An 18,400-nucleotide genomic window follows, 5' to 3' on the forward strand; every position below is an offset into this window, starting at 1 on the left:
TGACCTCGTCACATATAGACGTTTTGGTCATGGACTTTCCACGTCCACATACAACGTGAAAGGTACCCCGGGTGCGTTGATGCTCTGGGACACGGTGTCAAGTTCTGCCTGTTACATGCATTGTCTTCTTTCAAGATACGCTTCCGTTTTCCCAGGAAATAAATGCACTACGGCGGTACAACACCACAAATTGACGTTTAACACACATGGTTGGGTTTAGACAACAAGAGCACGTGGTTAGGTTTAGGAAAAAAGATCAGGGTTTGGCTTTAGAATTGTACGGGACGCTAACACTGCTCTCTGGGGTGAAAGTCGTGTTGGTTGGACCCATGCACCACCCCTCCAGCCCGCCCCACTCAGACTTTCGCCGCCTTAACTTTCATCCTTGTCCCGCTGCGTTTCCCCCTGACACCACCGGGTGTCCTTAAACTATAACGGAAACCAGCTGCGCATCATGCCGACGTTAAAGGATGCCTTTTTTCCATTGGTTTCTGACACCGCAAGTCACTGCCCGAGCACTTGATTTCGAAGACTTTGGAGTGAGACTGGGCTCTTCTGGAGAACCCAAAAAAAGATTTTGATATTGCTTTTATGAGTATATTTATGTGGAAATTTGGACCTTTTGGTGGTGCTACAGCAAATGTAATGAAATAAAGTCTGACCTAATGGCACAAGATCAAAGATGAAGAGGTAACCAAAATCATTAGGAGTCATCTTCAGGAAACCATGATTATAAATGCCAGATTTCATGACATCAGTTACGTCAGGATATCTGGAGCAGTGTAAAAGAAAACACAGAGCAAATATGTAAAAAATAATCTGTTCAATTTTCATCCACTACTTCCACTTCACCTGGGGTTTGAGCTGGCTGATGGGTTTCCAGTCTTGTCCAACAAGCTGAAGAGGTACTGTGGTCCCATAGTGTTTCTGCTTTGCTGTTGGTCTGTGCTGAACAGTCGTGCTCAAAAGATTCTCTGTAAGAGAAAATATATAAATACCATGTGAGAATACACAGAAAACTTCAAAGTGTTCCTCCTTTATTGTAAAATCTCTCAGCATCTGTAAAACCAGACCATGTCCATCTTTGCGAACACAAATAATGGGTACATTTTCTAAACTGATTTTAAACAAACAACACGGATAATGAATTCCTCCCTGCTATTAGAGGCCTGAGCCTGGTGTTCATTAACGACATCAGAACACAACCTGACAGTAAAGCTGCCTTGTAATATTAAATGTCACTTAAACAAAATCACAGTACTTGTATTTGATGGCTTTTCTGAGTCAGCGACACACAAATAATGAATGTTTTTGTTTTTCATAACTGACAATTATCTACGCTGACAAAATGCCATCTCCGCTATGTCCTCGCCTTTCCTGAACATACGTTCACCCCCCTTCTATATGCTGTCAGTAGAACGGAGCCCGTCTGCTCCGCCATTAAGACATGAATACAACAGCACTAATCAGCACTCTCAAACATCAAGCGATGAGAACCAAAGCCTGTGGTGAAACCGTAACCACCCCCTCTGCCACTCACGCTCCATAAATCTCCACAGTTCAGCAAACGAGTTTTGAGTGTGGAGTTGGGGTTGCTGCTGCTGCTGCTGCTGCTGCTGCTGCGATAACTCCTAACACAGGGCTAGTGTCCAGGATGCAGTGCAGGGATTAGACGTAGCTTTGGGGCATTGTTCCCAGCATGCTTTTATCTCCTCTCTCTGTGTTCTGACAGGGTGTTAACCGAGCCTCCGAGAGAGGCTACAATTCTCTGAGCTCTGCTGTGTTGCCAGTCATTTAAGAATATATTCGTCCCCAAAATCCAATACTGACGTCCCCAAGCGTGCTGCCAGGACCTGAAGTGGCAGAAAAACAGTTACTATCCCAAGGAAGCCAACCACTTACAGCTAAAAAAAAGAAGCTGCAATCGCTCTAAACATACATCATGAGCGCACAGAGTGTGAATGCAATAGTTAGAGCCACTGGAGGACGTTGCTAACAGGGTTCCTGCAGTAATCAGCTCCCTGCAGCGGGGAAGCTATTTCCAAGCTTGGGTCTCTTACTAAAACAGCAGGGGTTGTTAGCACCATTTGTTTCAGTGCAAACATCCTAAATCAAATGTTTGCTTGTTTTTTTTTTTGTTTTCTTCCACTGATGCTCCGTCGAGCGTTTCCAAACAGCAGGGAAACAGATTTAGCTTGAGGGGTGATGTCAGTGGACTTGTGAGAAGTTATGCGTGTGGTCTGGGCGTTATTTATGCTATGTTTTGAACTTTTGTTACTTCTTAATTTTGAATCACATTTCAAACAAATATCAACACACTCAAGGGGACACGGATGATTATTACCAGCAGAATCAAGGTTCTTCTTTTGAGGTTCACATCACTTCTGTCTCTCCACGCATGACTCACCCAGCTAAATTGCTGAGTCTGCTTATTATCCAGCATTAATAACCCAGGTCAGGCGCAGCCCCCCCCACCGACCCCCACCAGCTGAGCTTTGTTCTGGTTCTCCTCTGAGGAAACCACCACTCTGGAGTTCATCACAGCGCCTCTCCAGCTGATAGCGGAGAGCCAGAGGTGACCAGCTCAGCAGTCTTCATCCAGCTCCAGCCTGATGATGAGAAGCAGGCTCCGGCAAGGAGGGGACGGCAACACACACACACACACCAGCGGGAGAAGCATCCTACCCTCATTAGTCCCAGAAAACCACACCGTCTGGGGGAGGTGGGCATGCTGAGTAAGGGAACGCATGACAACCTCTGTGAAAAGTACAGATGGATAAACACAACAGATGAGGGGAAAGCAGAGAGAAGTTTTGACAGAGAAAGGTCAAGTCCACATTGTGGTTAGCCGATCCATGAGAAAACACACACAGACGGAGCGGCCTTTTCTGTGGCATGTTCCACATCAACTTTGAAGACTAGATTTGGTGACTTCAAAGTCTGCCAGTGAATGACCATTTTGTTAATGTGGTGTGCTATGAGATTTAATTCCCTCTTATAAATGGCATTATATTAGTGGAAACAGTCTGCAGTCTCAGTTTTTTTTTTCCCCCAGGTTCTTGGGAGAGACGTTTGGTAAAGTTGGAGCGTAGCGAGGCTGTGGTGTGCAGAGTGTGTAAGTGGCTTTTGTTAGCTATAATGTTATAAGAGCCACCAGAAGCATTAAGGGAGCGGTAAAAGTGGCACCAGAACCCGAAGCCTTATTTATATGTTCAATAAAGGAGAGTGTAAACAGAGGTCTTAATAAAGCAGAGTTCTGGCCATGATCAGCTCCCTTTATGCTTCAGCGTATACAAGGAGAGTTTGTGCCATTTATATTGCCTCAATAAAGTCAATGCTAGGTGGGAGGATTGTGTGACTGTGTGTGTTTGTTCTCGTGTGGGTGACTGAAATGTGATACAGACCTCTGACTGGATAAAGTAATTAATTTGGCTTTCCCCAGCAGTGTTGTTAAGAGAAAACTAACAAAACCTATTATGTACTCAGTATGTACGGCCATTGTTTGGTTGTTTTAGTGGTGTAGCAAATTAACAAAAAGTACAGATTAAAGGGATACTTCACCCACAAAATGATTATTTGTATATCAATTACTTACCTCATGCTACGCTGAAAATGTGAAGACAGCTTTGTTTTTCTTGCATGCCCCCACGGTGAATGACGAATCCAAAAAAAAGTCTTGATGAATTGAAGTCATATGTGACCACATTTAACAACAACAAAACTGTATCAAAACATCCGTTAACAAAGTCTCACACAACTCATGCAGTATAAACATAGTTTTATTTATCCAGTCATACGCTCAGTACTTCCCAAACAGACGGACCTTTCCAGCAAGAAGCTTAAGTAGAAGTGGAACTTATCTATGTTCTCTTCAAAGCCAGACTCTATTGACGTATACATCACTATGACTTCAATTCACCATGAATTTTCTCAGTTATAGATTCTTCATTTGCAGGAGAAAAATTAACAAATTTATTTTTGCTTAAACCTTAGTAATAAAAACACTTCCACATACAGGTGGCGCTTGAATTCTGTTTGTGCAAGTGTTTTAAATTGTTTTTGTTTGTTTTTTTGCTGGAGTAAAAGCTACTCTAGGACTTTCAGGAAAGCTGCGTTTGTTAGCATTTCTGTCACTAACTGCTAGCCTGTGCAGTTTGCTAGCCAAGAAATTGAATGCACTTTTTCATTTTACTCTTTAAGGGAACCATTGTGCTTTCTTTCACGCATGTAGCGCCTCCAGCAAACTTATATTTCAAATTAAAGATAATTCAGTTTTGGTAACTTTTAAACCAATCAGAGGCTTGGTTGCTGCCAGCCTGTGCGTATAGTCAGCAAATCACGAAGTTAGACGTACATGTAGTGTTTAAGGGCACCTTAAGCTAAATTTGCACAACTACACTTTTAAAGTCGTCAAATCGTGGTACTGTTCACCCTACACAACTTGCTGTCTTTGAATCAAGAGTCTTGAAGTTGTTATGGTTTTACTGAGCAATGACTGTTTAAATATGACTTTGCTGTTGACTTTTTGGATTCTTGGTTCACCGTGCAGGCATGCGAGAAAAGCAAAGTTTTCTTCACATTTTAAATGTAACGCGAGGTGAGTAATTGATATACAAATGATCATTGTGTGGGTGAAGTGCTCCTTTAAATAATTGCAGGTCAAAAGGCGTCTAACTGGGTTAAATTTGATTGCAAGTTTTTTAAGGTCGGAGGTTCCCAACCTGGGGAGGGGATCTCCCAGGGGGTTTGTAAGTAAATCTGCATTGTCGTGAGTTGACTGACAAGATGGACAAGGAGGAAAAAGTGTTTCTGATACTCAAGTCAATTGTGAATGGTTTTCTGTCTCTGTTCCTATTGTGGCCTTCTCTTTGACTTAGTCTTTACCTGTATTTTGCTGTATATTATTGTATGGAATTACTCCATGCTCAGTAATCTTAAACTTACCATTTTAATTCTAAAAGCCAAACCATAGACAGGGGTTACTTATTAGCCATGGATACAAACCTGTATGCATTGCACCTTCTTTGCATTTTACATATGAAGCAATGTCTTGTGCATTTGTCCTTGTCAAATAAACAAGTAAATAAATACATAAACAAAATCATGTTCATTTTTTCTTGTGAAATATTGGATTCATTGACCTCTTCAGGATTAAAAACTTCTAAAATGAAGCAATCAGAATAAAAGGACATCACAGGCAAATGGAACTTGTGATGAGGGGGTAAAGGGTCACAAGTCAAAAGGTCGGGAACCCCTGGTCTGGGTCAGTCAGTAGTTGGCTTTGTCATGGTTCCTGTAGCTTAAGGCAAGTTAGATTTAACACTTTTTTAGGCTTTCTTAATGCCACTTGGAATCAAATTTAAGGCAGTTATACAATAACCAAAACTGAAGACAAAAAAACAAGAGCTGACATAAACTACTAGAGTTAGGGACAATTTTGCCCAAATGTTTATTGTGACACAAAACATGACTTGTTGTTTCTATCTGTACATATAGGATTTCACTGCCTTGATTCCCATTGTGCTGAATGTGAAAAACTTCTTGCATAACATACCCCAAGCCTTGTATGCATTGCCTTGAACCGGCTTCAGCCATGCCACAAAATCTAGGTTAAAAATCTAATTTTGCTGAATTTATACCTCCCCACATCATCCAGGGCATCGTGACAGCTAGCAAACAGTGGATCCTCTGCTCTGAGCATCCCGGCCAGAAACAAATATGAGTGTTTTTGGTTCACCATCCTAATCTGTGTGACGTTTATGGAACAGGCACTCAGTAAATTATTTTTTAAAAGTAGATGTTACCAATCATCTTAAGCTTTTACAATGCAAAATCAGAAACAAAACATTTAGAAAAATCCTACTTCCCATGTCTGAGCATTCACCAATTACGGCTTTATTTGTAGATGAATGAATTCAATGCCTTTGAAAATATTTTAACGATAAACAGGAGCCCTGTTTTTAGTTTGTGGCCCCTTAAAACAAAGCATACTTGTTGCTCATCGTCACTGGTTGCACATACCTGTTGGTTATGAAGAGACCGATCAAAGAATAATTTTTACAGGCACAAGAAGGCAAAATTATCAAGTCATTCACAAGAGAAATTTGGTTGAAAAATGAAGTTTAAAGTTAAAGTTAAAGATAAAGTTGTTTCCACGGCATTACTTTGACCTCTTTCACTTCTCAAACAAAGTCTGGCCTGTTTTAACTTTGATATCCTACTGTGTAGCTGGGTAAAGTAAATCAGCGCTTGCTGGAGTAGTTTACAGTTCCTGATGGTATTTCACAGTATATAACTCTTTATCAGCACTCTTGAATTAATGCATTCTCCACAGCCTATGAGCTGCTGGTCCAGGGGAACACATGACCTTCCTCAGTTCTTTGCAGATGTCAAGACGTCCTTTCTTACTGCCCTTTTCACAACTCCAGGCCTTCTCTTCCCCCTTCCCGCTGTACCACCAAAACAAATCAACAACTGTTCGGCTTTATTAAACCCCAGAGCCTGCTTCCTCGCAACCAGCTGCAACTCAATCCTTGACAGGCAACCATGAAATAATATATTCATAACAATCTTTGCCTTTTCAACACAAATGGCATGCTGTTCTTTTCATCTGCACACTTGATGAGGCCATGCCCCCCACATGTGCACAGGTCCTCAGTGAGATGGGATACAGGCTACACACACGTGCACGGCACACATCAATAAAAGAGCACTCCTAATCACAGTCACCCTTGCCTGATGGCTGGCGCAGGAAAAGCACACAAGGACGCACTCCAAAGTCACTTTGACAGCAATTCTCTCCGATCTTGAGAATATGTCAGATTGAAAATGAAAAACAACGCCTTTGGCAGCTTGAATGACACTCTTTGACATGCAAAAATCCCCTGAATGATACAAAAACAAGTGCGGAGGAGACGCACTTGAGATGATTCCAGCATTGTTTGACACGGGTGGACACTGTTTAGTTACCACTCAAACCACGAAAAGGAAATGGGCTTGAAATAAGAGCATGTGGAATTAATTTGGGCAGAGTGATGAGTTAAAAGTGGCCTGTTTCAAGCAGAACTATGACACAACTAAGACAAAAAAAGGTATGAAAGAAACAGAAAAACATCTCTTTCACTGGTTCCATATGGAAATGTGCTCTTGATAAAGAAAATCTAATAAAATGATCACTTTTTCTCCATCAAGGGGCATGTATCCACTGCTGTTTTTATCCACATTTGGTGGATGTCTTTAATCAGAGCACTGACTAGATTGGGGACATGATCCAGCAAATGTTTCTGTGCCAAAAGTTGGTCCTGACATCAGCCCATGGGGGGAAACTTGGTTAATGTTTGTGGCTATTCTTCATCTAATAACAGGTGATTGACAGGCATGCCACAAACTCAATTTATCTACAATCAGAGTGGGCAAATTATGCTAATTCAAACAGAATGGTGATTGGGAATAGGATGATGAATGATACATTGGGAGGAGGCAGACGTTCTTTCATAAATGACCTTGGAGACAAAAGCAATGAACTCTGCTGCCTTTCCTTATCTCTTTCTTTCTTTCATCATCCTCTGTCCAGGCCTGTGACAAATCATGATTGTTAATATTGACTGTCATATCAATACTTTTTTTGATTAAACACGAATTATTGTTCTATAAAAAGTCAGAAAAAAAATGAGAAGACGAGCCCAAGATGTCTTTAAATTGCTTGTTTTGATCAAGCAGTAACATCTGGGGCTGAAAAATAAAGCCAATGCCGAGTGCCAACAACTGCAGTTCCTCAAATGACCACTTGGGGCTGCCTCCAAAAGCAAGTCAATCCCCATTGACACCCATGTCAAAATGCCCAACTTTACAGCAGAAGTAAACATTTCACAGCCTGGTACAAAAAACAGTGTGACCTCCATAACTCATTTCCCTCTTTATGACAACTGTGCGTGACTTCTAACACCTATTTTAATTTTAATAAGGCTTAAAGTTATGCATATTTAAGGGTGGGGCCCTTTGAGTCACAGGTTGTCTGTGAGGTGTCACCACAGTCTGTGAGTCAGATCCACTACTAACTCCTCCACAGCTCCACCCTCTATAACCAAATAGTCACAAAATATAGTCACTTCTGGCTCCAAATATCCAAGATGGCAACTGCCAATATGCGGAACTTGAGGCCACAGACCAAAGGGTGATGTCACAGTGGCTATGTCCATTATTTTTATACAGTCTACGGTTTTCATCAACCAATAGTCCCAACCCTAAACATATTCAATGTCAGTTTATCAGTGCGAAAACCATGACCACCTGATTAGGTGATTCATAAAGAATTAATCATGAACAAGTTTAGTCATCATGCTAAGGAAAAATGCCAAAATTTTGCTGGTTCAAGTGTCTCAATCTGGAGCATTTACTACCTTTTTATAAACTAACAAAAATAATATCCTTGAGGGGGTTGATCACACACAACAAGCAATTTCAGGACAACACCTGGGGCTCTGGGAACTTCTGATGAGCAATATCTCACTATTTTCTGACATTTTATAGACTTAAAAGTAGACTTAGAGGAACAGTTCACCCTCAGAATGATCATTTGTATATCAGTTACTCACCCCCATGTTATGTTGAATTCTTACATGCCTGCACGGTGAACAAAGAAACCCAAGACAGCAAATACTCTTGATGATTTGAAGTAAAAGGGGACCACATATAAACCTAATCAAAACATCCATTTACAAACTCTCACACATAAACAGTCTCATGAGTAGCAAGCTGAGCAGAGTTCAAATGCACACACTTGTCCATGCACTCTACTTGTATTAGGGCTGCCCCCTAACAGTCAACCAAATGTTAGTCAACCACAAAGGTCATTAGTCATCAAGATTTCATTGGTCGCTTAATCGCAGAAAAAAAAAGAAACTTTATTAGGTGCTGTACCTTGACAAAATAAATCAAATCTATATGACTGGACCATGAATTTAATTTGAAAGGACAGACACAGGGAGTGGACACACTCAGCACGTTAATTTCCAGGGCTGGTACCTGCGGTTATTCCACAGGCTAGTTAATAACATGTCGGGCAGGAAATCCAAAGTGTGGGATCATTCTGAGAAGGTGAAGGATGAACCCAAGGTGATATGTAAACTCATCTTCATTGGTCGACTACAAACATGACGTATCATGTGAAACATGGAAGTAGCTACATGCCCATTAGCCCACAGTGTCATTAACAGGCGGCTCGCTCAGTGTGTGACGTGCACTTGTAGATAAAATATAGGCCTATATTAATGAAGGTTCATTAGTACGGTTTTGTATTTCTCTGTAATGTAGCACAGTGTTAACAATGTTACTGATACTATTCTTTCTCACACCTTCAACTCAAACCATTGTGTTGTCCCGCCCAAAATATATCATTTAATGATTAAATTTATATTGTAAACATGCAGGCGACTACTTGACTAATGGCCGTAAATGAAGACTAAGAAAATTCTTAGTTGGGGGCAGCCCTAACTCGTATGCTTAAGTGTTTTAATAGTAAGGTTTTAGTGAAAATGCATGTGTTTGGGAAGTACTGAGCATACAGCTGGATAAATGACACTTGGATGATACTGCTTGAGTTGTGTGAGTCTGTTAACGGAAATTTTGATATAGTTTTACTGTTGTGAAATGTGGTCCCCTTCACTTCCATTCATCAAGCATGTTTGCTGTTTTTGGAATCTTCATTTAACATTAAACATGCGAGAAAAACTATGTTTACCTCATGAATTCAAGGTATCACGGGGTGGGTAATTGATATACCAATGGTCATTTTGTGGGTGAAGTATTCCTTTAAGTATATAAAAAGGCAGCTGATGCTCAACTTTGAGACATTGGAAAGGCAACATGGGATGAATCACTGATATGCAAACTGTCATTTTGTGGGTGAAGTCTTCCTTTAAAAATACATACAATTAAATGCTAAAGACAAGAATTATTACTCAGAGCCCTGAATGATATAAAACAGAGAAAAGATTCTCATGTTTAGGAAGCAGGACTGTTCTGCTGATCACCTCAGTGACTAGTCTTCACCTATTGCTCTCTGTCATTTGTTCACGGTGCAGGGTTCACAGGGATTACAGAGCAAAGGTGAAAAGTGCCTGGTAATCTTGGCTTGACTCCCAAGTAAACATCTGACCCATGTGGGGGACATTATGTCAACACCCCAAAGGTTGCACTGGGTAGCATAGAAACCTGTAGGTGACGTCATGGCAATAGGAATCCGCACAAACAGCAGAGAGGGTCTCCTTAAATCAAATCTAATAAGGTAGCAGTGTGTCAAAAGTCACAGCTATGAGAGCTGTTAATGGTTGAATTTATAGGCGGATGATTTTTTTTAGAGCATATTTAAAGTCATAATTGAGCCGTTTAACACGGGGCTCCCTCTACTGGTAAATAGCTCTTTTGTGTGTTCTCTCTCTTCCTGTCTCTATACCCCCACCTTGTATTCTGAACTCATTTACTGTCACACTAGCATGATGTCAGCACATAATTACTCTATGGGAAATAGAAGGTCCTGCAGCAAAAATTCCCCTTGGCTCAGCAGGAGGTTAATGTTGTCCGAGAACCGGTGCCGTTAAGCCCCCGGCGGGTGACACTGTTACGCTTCCCCTGCTGCGAGGGCTGTGCTCGCTGCCTGGCATGGAGCCTGTGTGCCTTAGCAACAAAGGTCAGAGTCAGAGAGCTTCTGGAGCAGAGCTGTGTGAAAGCTTGTTAATATGGTCCCTACGATGGATTTCATTTACAGCGCCCTGGATCTCCCCTCTGTCATGGGAAGCACATGTCTGGCGCACGTTCAAAGCGCTAAAAAACTAAAAAACAAAACCTCAAGCCCCATCAGAAAGACAGAAAATGAGGGGGGACGGCTGTGTCATCAAAGATCCTTCAAGTCATACAGTATGTGGTGGCAACCGTGTCATTAAACCAGTGGAGAGAGTGTCTTTAAACGTCACATAGGATTACAACAACAAAAAACAATATTGTGTGTATGATGAAACTGATATAGCTCAGTTACTGGATTAATCGATTAAGCTGCCACACTAATTTCAATCTCATTTAGCAAGCAATATCATTGTAAACTGAATATCTTTTAGTTTTGGACCACTGGTCACACAAAACGAGCAATTTCAAGACACCATCTTGAACTGCTATTTTTCACTAGGTATTGGAAAACCTGAAAACAACCAACCCCAATATTTAACAGTCTTAACTGGTCGAGTTTCTTTTTCAAGCTTTCATCCATCTGTACCTATTTGATGTGCCGTTTGCTCTGCTTCGCTTAAAAATACATCACAAATCCGCCTCTGAAACGTAACTCAAACAGACTCAGACAAAGGGACTAAGCTGCAGCAGGACTTTGTTCGGGCCAATTTGTTAGAATCCTACCCAGGTGGGAGTCGGAGGTGACCTGTCTTGTCCCTCTCATTGAAGAACAGGGAGGTGAAGACTGTGCGGATGCTGTATGCCAGGCTGGAAGATAAATTATCTGGAGCTAAGACATTAAATTCTGGGTTTCAAATCCCAGTGGAAGACAATGACCTGATATTCATATGGAATCTAGTCAAACTGGGTAAAGTTTTCCCTAATACCTACAGTGTAGCACTGTGTTTATCTGTCATGGCAACTGGCACCTGTTCTTGATTTCCAGTCTATGCTCTGACAGGATTATAATGGTACATGGTGATGTGATATGTAAGTCGCAAACAAAATGAATAAATTAACACGGACAATGTGAGAGGTGCAATCTCTGTTTTCTGCTGATTAAAAATGTGTGACACAAGGTAATATCTGGTAATACAACTGCTTGGATATTTATCAAATTCAGTCTCAGTCAAAGGGATGATAATAGCCAAATATTTAAAATATACTTAATCCCTGTGGGTCATAATCACTGTAAAGCTGACTTATTCTTGTTCACCTGGGACATCGTAACAAATAAACCAATATACTTGGTAGTTCAGCAACATTAAGGCTCCCCTAATCAATATTTCTCTCACAAACAATGGCTCAAATGACTTTACATTATGTAAAAGGTGTCACAAGCGACACCACCTCAGTATGGCTGGGAATGATGTCACAATTGAGTTGACCTTTTTTTTTTACCTAATTTGTGTACTTTTAAAGGTCACAAAATGACCATTTGTCTATCAATCACTCAGCCAGTTAACTTCCACAACTGCTTATCCTGTTGGGAGTCATGGGGGGGCTGGAGCCTATCCCGGCTGACACTGGGCGAGAGGCAGGGTACACCCTGGACAGGTCACCAGACTATCACAGGGCTGACACATAGAGACAGACAACCATTCACACTCACATTCACACCTACGGACAATTTAGAGTCACCAATTAACCTGCATGTCTTTGGACTGTGGGAGGAAGCTGGAGTACCCTTGAAAAAGCCCATGTTGACACGGGGAGAACTTGTAAACTCTGCACAAAGGCCTTTGCCCTGGGTGAGAACCAGGAACCCTCTTGCTGTGAGGCAACAATGCTAACCACCGTGCTGCCAAATTCCATTGGATGACAAGGCATGTTTTTTTTGTGCATGCAAACACTGTAGCAACATGTCCACGGCACTGTATGTCTGACGGTTCTAATGAGACACAAATAATATAACTATATAACTACGGCTGTTGATCATCCCACCCCCACAAAACAATTCAGAATTTGATCCATTCAGTCCAGAAACATTTGGAAAGTCTTTAAGGGCCACACAATTGAACCATTTCATCTCCATTCAAGTAAACAGAGTGCTAAACCAGAAGAAGCCAGCTAGGCTGGCAGAAGTCTCTTGTGCACCTGCTCTATGGGCCACACAGTGTGAAAGCAGCACTGATCAACCGGGTAATTTTTTACACAGCAGTTGCTCTTTTGTGGCTTCATGCGCCACATAGTAATGAACGGGGGGGCCCGCCTCCAACGCTGTATGTAGTTCTCCTTATAGATCCATGCGTGGAAGAGGACCCACTTATGTAAATGGCTCATTCCAAGGTAATAAAAATGCAACGATTCTTAGTTTCAGGTGATTATACACTCATGCACACATAGTTATGAACATTATATTCCATTCCTGCCAGTATATCCCCCTAAATCCTACACACTGGACCTTTAAGTGTCCTTGTAAGCCATTCCAGTGAACCAGCACGCAGAAAAGCAAAACCCTGGAACTGTTAATCTAAATGGAATCCAGTTGTTATTAGTTGTTCTTGTGGCCAGAGAAAGAGCTATCTGACATTATATATAGCATGTGTTATTCATTATGCTAAAAGTCCTGCACAAAACAGAGCACGATAACTGACCAGAGCAGGCTTATAAAATGTCAATGATTTTCTTTTTTTTTGCGTGAAACACTGATGGGGTGGAACTTGAATGAACCCAGATAGATTTGACACTGACAAAAGATATCCGAGCCAACTGGGCCCTCTGACCAGACGAGAGAAGACGCTCGGGGAGAGCTGTGCTGAGCTCAACTCTGACCTGACTGGGTGTGAAAGTCCAGTGAGAAAGTCCAGAGCCAGCATCGGGTTTCAGCTCGTGTGTTAAGCTTTTGTTGGGAGGGTCAACTGAGTCCAAAGCAGCTTCGAAGAAATTAATGCAACACATGTAGAGTTAGGCCACATGAGCACAGTCCAGCTATTCCCCCCCCTTACTATATAAATAAATATCCCCACTGTGGAACAGCAACTGGTTGATCAATCTGACCTAATGCACAAGCACACATCAACTCGTCTTACCGGCCTCTCCTGGGTCTTAACTATCCTGAACAACTCATCTGGAAGATCTGAATCTATTCATACTGAAAAGACACTAAATGCCTCTGACTTGAGATGGGTCACATCATGGCGATAATGTCTCTCTGGGGGAGGACACTGTTTGCTGAAGGAATGTTTTACTACAGTCCAAAAATATATTCTCAGCTCAACTTTCATTTGTCGGAGCGTGCTGCACGCAAGCTGCATGAAGAGCTCGAGGCAGACAGAGTCATGTCGGTTGAAGCCGTACAGCTGGCTAGTAAATACTGGCTGACACTAAGTGTGTCAACCTTCGGAGGAAATCATTCACAAATGATCCCCGGCTAGGACAGGAGCATGCATGAGACAGACGGGGAGAGGAAAAGCGACAAGAAAGCTCAAGGGGCGGTGTCATGAAATATGTATGCAAACATGACGCTGCATGGAGCTGAGCTGCTCCATCTTTTCTTAGCAGCCTTGAATTCCTGACAGCAAAGACAAAAGTCTGCACAGTCGGGAGACGAAGGAGAGACTCATAAAAGGGAGCATTAATGATTCACACTCATTATGCTCCAACATGAAGAAAGCTGCAACTCATTATTTTCATTAATTGAACAATCATTTTGTCTATAAATGGTCCAAAAAATGTTTAATAAGTTCTGAGAGCCCGAGGTAACATCTGACCAACAGTCCCAAATGTTTAATTTGAATAAAAGACAGAGAAAACAAGCAAAACCTCACATTTGAGTTGATTGAATGGCTTCATGATTAATGGATTATCAAAAAATATCAGATGGTTTCAGCTGCTACACAAAGTCACGCATCACGCATTTCGCACAACTGTACTATTTTTGTCTTTTAAAGGTCCAGTGTGTAGGATTTAGGGAGATATATTGGCAGTTGTGTCTTTATCCCCTTAGCATGAGCTGTTTATATCTACATGGGGAGCAGGTCCTTGTCTACGGAGATCCCCATGTTGCACTGCTATGTTTCTACAGTAGCCCAGAACGGACACTGGCTCTAGATAGAGCCATTCATGTTTTAACGCTGGCCACCATAGTTAGCAGCCCCTCCGTAATAAGAGCCGGAAAAACCCAATTTTTTTTAATGTGAAACAGCTTTATTCAGTGTTTTTAACAGTTTAAAACATCAGGTCTGTTTGTTTTGGAGAGGAAAAGACCTCTGTGGATAATTTGGCTCATGATAAAAACCTCATGAACATATGCAGCCGTATTCACAAAGACGAAATTCTGAGAAAATTCTTAGAATTGTGTTTCTTAGTTAAGACAAGGTCTTTGTAAATATAAAACTTATTCACAAAGCATCTTAGACCTTAAAGGAGCTCCTAAGGTATAAAACTGTTAGGAGCAGGGAGGAGGACTTTTAAGAGGCTTAAGAGTTTCTTAATCAGAGGAGAAAATGGCAGAAAGATGAAGAGGTAGGAGGAATATTCTCCAAATGCTGGATGACAGTGAGTAAATGAAATGCTACAGATTAATTAGATTGTGCAGGAATAATATGTGTGGTCGATCTCATTACACTATAACCCCAGAAATAAATTAATCACAACACTAAGATAGCAGTGATGACTTTTTTCTGTATCAACCTTCCACTAGCAGAGTGATCACACGAACACTGACAACACTTTCACAGTCAGCAGTTCATTTCCACTGGGTGTCCACACCTTGCAGGCTCACAAAAGGGCGTGTGCATGACAACCAATCACATCTGTTAGAAGAAAGCATCAAGCCTAGCAATGGGGTCGACCACACCTCCTCACCAAGGCAAAAGTTTCTGTCCCTTCCTTGCTCAGAGTTGCTCTGAGAATTTTCCTAAGTCACTCCTAGGCTAGAACTCCTTGCTCAAATTTTTTAGACTAAGTTAGGAGGATTCTCAGACTGAATGGATGAAGTGAATACAGCTCCTGGATTTTAAGTTATCAGAGAAAAAAGGTGAGCACACATTAGTAAGTGCTGGGTAAGCAGCCCATCTCTAACACACCGAACTGCATCAGAGGAACATGGATTTGCAACGTTAATCTGCTTAATTCAGTATTCTTACTGATTTACTTCATCAAGTTTATTCCTAAGAGGGGGAGACCTCTGCAGATTAAATCGCCTGGTTTGGTTGTTTTGGAGAGGAGACTGGTGCAGATAATATGGCTCCCAGTGAGGAGAACAGCAGAAGTTTCAGCTGGTTGCAATCTGCACCTCACCACTAGATGCCACTAAATCCCCCCAAATCTTACACACTGTTCCTTTAAATGTAACCCCATCTCCTGGGCACTTCTTCACACCGCTCCCTCCATTTATCTCAATCAGCCCGAACTACCCCTTTAGCAGGAAAATATCCTGCCAATACAGATGGGCTCAGACTCTCCCAGCAACACACGCACAAATGAACTGGCGATGATGGTTTTTAACGAGCCTGAACCCCTGAGAATGAACCCATCAAGGCTAGCTTCGGATGATGACAAACTGTTGATGAATAAATTAACAACTTCCTCACGCTTTGATTCCGGCTTGAGCTTTACACATTTGCCCTTGCTGGTAATTAATTCCCAGGATTCTGCAGTGAGTGTCGTGACTGGCAGCGTATTCAGATGGGAAAGTTTTCTGTAGGCGCCGACGCTCAAGCGCATCTCTTCCACTCAACACTGTTGCAGTGTACTCGTGTGTGGTGTCCTTGTTGAATCTCACCTAGGGCATGGAACACTGGTGACTGAGATGTCATGAGCCGCAGCCCCAAAGGGTTGCAATCACAGTGTGAGAGAAAAACACACAAGCACACTCTGACATCACATTTGGACTCTTTTCGCCCAAAGCTCTGGAGCTCCTATTTTTCATGTGTTGCTGGAACGTCATAAACATAACAATTTACGGCTTTCTAAAAAGCTACTTGACTCCTTAAGTTCAAACCAACAATGTGACTTTTATTTTTATGCTTGTCACTTAAATAACCCTGGAATTCATCCATAATTGAAAAATTGAAGTATGTTTGAAGTGCCTTGAAAAACTGAAGTAGGCTTAAAGCACCAGCGAAAATGCCTCAAGTGCTACCACTGATTACCAAAGAGAGTTTCTGCATCATCAATTATACAGCGACTCCTCTCTTCTGAGGTGCACACTGGATGGACTGCGAGCTAAAATTTTATGTTCTGCTCTTTCACACACACAGATCTACTGGAGAGAATGAAAGAAAGGCATGAATTTAGAGAGCTTGTTTACACTGGAGATGTCTCATTCTGCCCAAACATGTGTTACAGATCTGTAAGTCTGGTGTACTAACAAAGGATTTCATAAAACATGATGTACCCAAAACAGCCAAAGGGGAGACATGAATGAACAATAGAATGGAACAGACATAGCAGGCAAAATGCACAGTGACAGAAGCAGACAGGTTAATTTCAAATTAGATTTTTAAAAAATGTCAGTCTTTTAAATTTTGCATTGACCAGGTAATAAATCAATTAATAAAACAATCACTTCACTGGTTTTGTGCACGGATCTTTGACATATAGGTAAAAGAAAAATGCATTGGCCCTCCTCTCCTTCTCCTCTTACCTTGAGCAGATCTGGAGAGCACACTGTCACACACCAAGACACAGACAGATAAAGCCTGAAGTGCTGTCAAAATCACAAACTTCAGACTCCGGCTCATGATGCCCAGCTGAAGCGTGGACGGGACTGGCCAACTGTTTCACTGCAGCATCATACAATCCAACTCCAACAACAGCTGATGTGCGAGAGAGCACCCCCTCCAAAAAAAATAAAACGACTTCCTGAAATATGATCAAGTATACGAGCGGGTGCCTTAGGAAATCCCGAGGACAGCTGATTCAACTCCGCGGCGCACTTTCCCCATTCACACACAGTCCGAGTCCACAGATGACTCGCGCGGAAAGTGAGGGAAATGGAGCGCGAGCGGTGGAAACATTAAGAAACGCACAAGCCGTTGCTGTGTCAGTCGCCCACTGGAATGACATCAATTCCAGGGCAATTACTGGTGAGAAGTGTTGTCTTATGAGTGGGGACCATGTGCTTCAATGAAACGCTCCGCGAGGTCCTAGAGCCACCTACAGCGCCCATTAATAGTAAACGGGCAGCGTCAAGCCAGCAGGAACAAACACAGCACTACTTCCGGTCCCAGCTTTCAAAATAAAGACACCAACGACATTTTTGTTGCACTAATGTGCAGTAGCTTAAGGTAGTTATGGTGGGCCCAAGTGCACACTATTATGACGGGCCGTAGTGCACACTATCGTGCACATATCAGAAGTAGACAGGTAATAAATAGTAAAAGATAAACTGCACAAAGCAAGGTATAAAAAGTATAATAAATACAAGACTATAAGCGCCACCTGCAGGGCATTCTGACGGTTTTTCATATTATATGTATTGCACATTTCCAGTTTTTATTGCATAGAGACTTGACATCATTATTGCGTATCTGTATATAACAAAAAAAAGTCAAAGAATAAATATAAAATAATAAAAAAATAAGAAATTCCTAATTAAATTTAACAATTTTAGTAGTTGATTACAGTTACAGAATAGTTGATCTATATTTACAGAATAGGTGTATAATGTTGTTATAGAAGCTACTGACTGTTTTACAAATAAAGAAATAATAAACATGTTGGAGATTGGTTT

The 18,400-nt window shown here is 41.6% G+C and overlaps 1 protein-coding gene across 1 annotated transcript in view; it reads right to left on the bottom strand.

The window, feature by feature from the left end:
- Positions 1-17,853, bottom strand: part of adam12a (ADAM metallopeptidase domain 12a) — a 124,506-nt gene extending 106,653 nt beyond the window's left edge. Inside the window, exons 1-2 of the mRNA XM_033610620.2 lie at positions 17,312-17,853; positions 853-974 (exon numbers count right to left, since the gene is read on the bottom strand). Of these exons, the coding sequence (XP_033466511.2) occupies positions 853-974; positions 17,312-17,408 (219 nt within the window). The 5' untranslated portion in view covers positions 17,409-17,853. The remainder of the gene's footprint in view (positions 1-852; positions 975-17,311) is intronic.
- Between the last annotated feature and the right edge of the window lie 547 nt (positions 17,854-18,400).

The sequence above is a fragment of the Epinephelus lanceolatus genome, chromosome 21, assembly GCF_041903045.1.
Source record: "Epinephelus lanceolatus isolate andai-2023 chromosome 21, ASM4190304v1, whole genome shotgun sequence".
NCBI lineage: Eukaryota > Metazoa > Chordata > Actinopteri > Perciformes > Serranidae > Epinephelus > Epinephelus lanceolatus.